Source organism: Trichinella spiralis (genome assembly GCF_000181795.1).
Source record: "Trichinella spiralis strain ISS 195 chromosome Unknown Scfld511, whole genome shotgun sequence".
Lineage (NCBI taxonomy): Eukaryota > Metazoa > Nematoda > Enoplea > Trichinellida > Trichinellidae > Trichinella > Trichinella spiralis.
The window spans coordinates 1-905 of NW_003527450.1; the positions used below are offsets into that span (position 1 = coordinate 1).

Here is a 905-nt window from a genome sequence, read left to right on the forward strand (position 1 = left end):
CAGTTTTCACATACTCTTATCCATGCAGTGCTAGTCTCAACATATACTTAATTTAATACTCAAAATCTATAGCAGTGATACCAACTCACTATGCTCAAAAATTGTCCTTAGAAATGGTCGACAATTTATTCAATCATTTTCTCTTTCCGCAAATGAACCCTAAACTCAACTCGACAAGGCATGGGACGTGAAAACGTTCAAATGCGAAAAGCCACTCAAATTAATTATAATAATACTCATGATCTACATCCAGTTACTCTAATTAACAAATATCTGAATTAAATGCTCGATAACTTACAGCTCGAGTTTATATAAATTATAGACTCAAGAACTCCTCAGTGAAGTTTACCTAATTAACCTAACTCAACAAATTATACTTACCCAACTTACCCTCGTCTTCCGGACGTTCGCGTCCATCTTCTTTTCTTCTGTTTCTAAATATAGAAGAATTAGTTCAATGAAATAATGCTATAATAAATAAAAAATCAAAGCCGTTTTTATTGCTATTCGTCTTATTTCATTGCACTGATTCCTCCATAGTTAGTTCCAGAAGAATCGATGATGTACGAGTATGTCAAATAAATTTCAAGAGTCACAAAAAAATTTGCATAACGTTCATTTCTACTAATTAACAAGTATCAAACGTATTGTTCATTTCGTTAAGCAAACATTATTCAGGTCACATAAGCTGAAAAGCAAACAAATTGCAGTTGCACGCGAATTTGCATTCAAACTAGACAACGCCTATGTTTGAAAAGATAACATTCTTCAATCTCTAAAAGCATATCTTACTTTGTACTTAACGCTCAAATAAATTGAGCAAATGCTGTTCACCGCTGCCAATAGTCAACAAAGTCCATTTGACTGGCCCACTGTTAATATGAAGGCCATTTTCACACCCCCCT

At 33.8% G+C, this 905-nt stretch overlaps 1 protein-coding gene across 1 annotated transcript; it reads right to left on the reverse strand.

Annotated features, from left to right (window-relative positions):
- Positions 1 to 133: 133 nt before the first annotated feature.
- Positions 134 to 417, reverse strand: Tsp_15290 (hypothetical protein). The gene is made up of 2 exons (XM_003370800.1): positions 391 to 417; positions 134 to 214 (listed from the first exon to the last, which is right to left on the reverse strand). Exons 1-2 carry the CDS (start codon positions 415 to 417, stop codon positions 134 to 136), a joined length of 108 nt encoding a protein of 35 aa, XP_003370848.1.
- Between the last annotated feature and the right edge of the window lie 488 nt (positions 418 to 905).

Coding starts and splice junctions, on each gene's coding strand:
- Tsp_15290 (XM_003370800.1), bottom strand. CDS start 417: ATGGACGCGAACGTCCGGAAGACGAGG. Junction 215..390: donor CGAACGTCCGGAAGACGAGG/GTAAGTTGGGTA, acceptor AATTAATTTGAG/TGGCTTTTCGCATTTGAACG.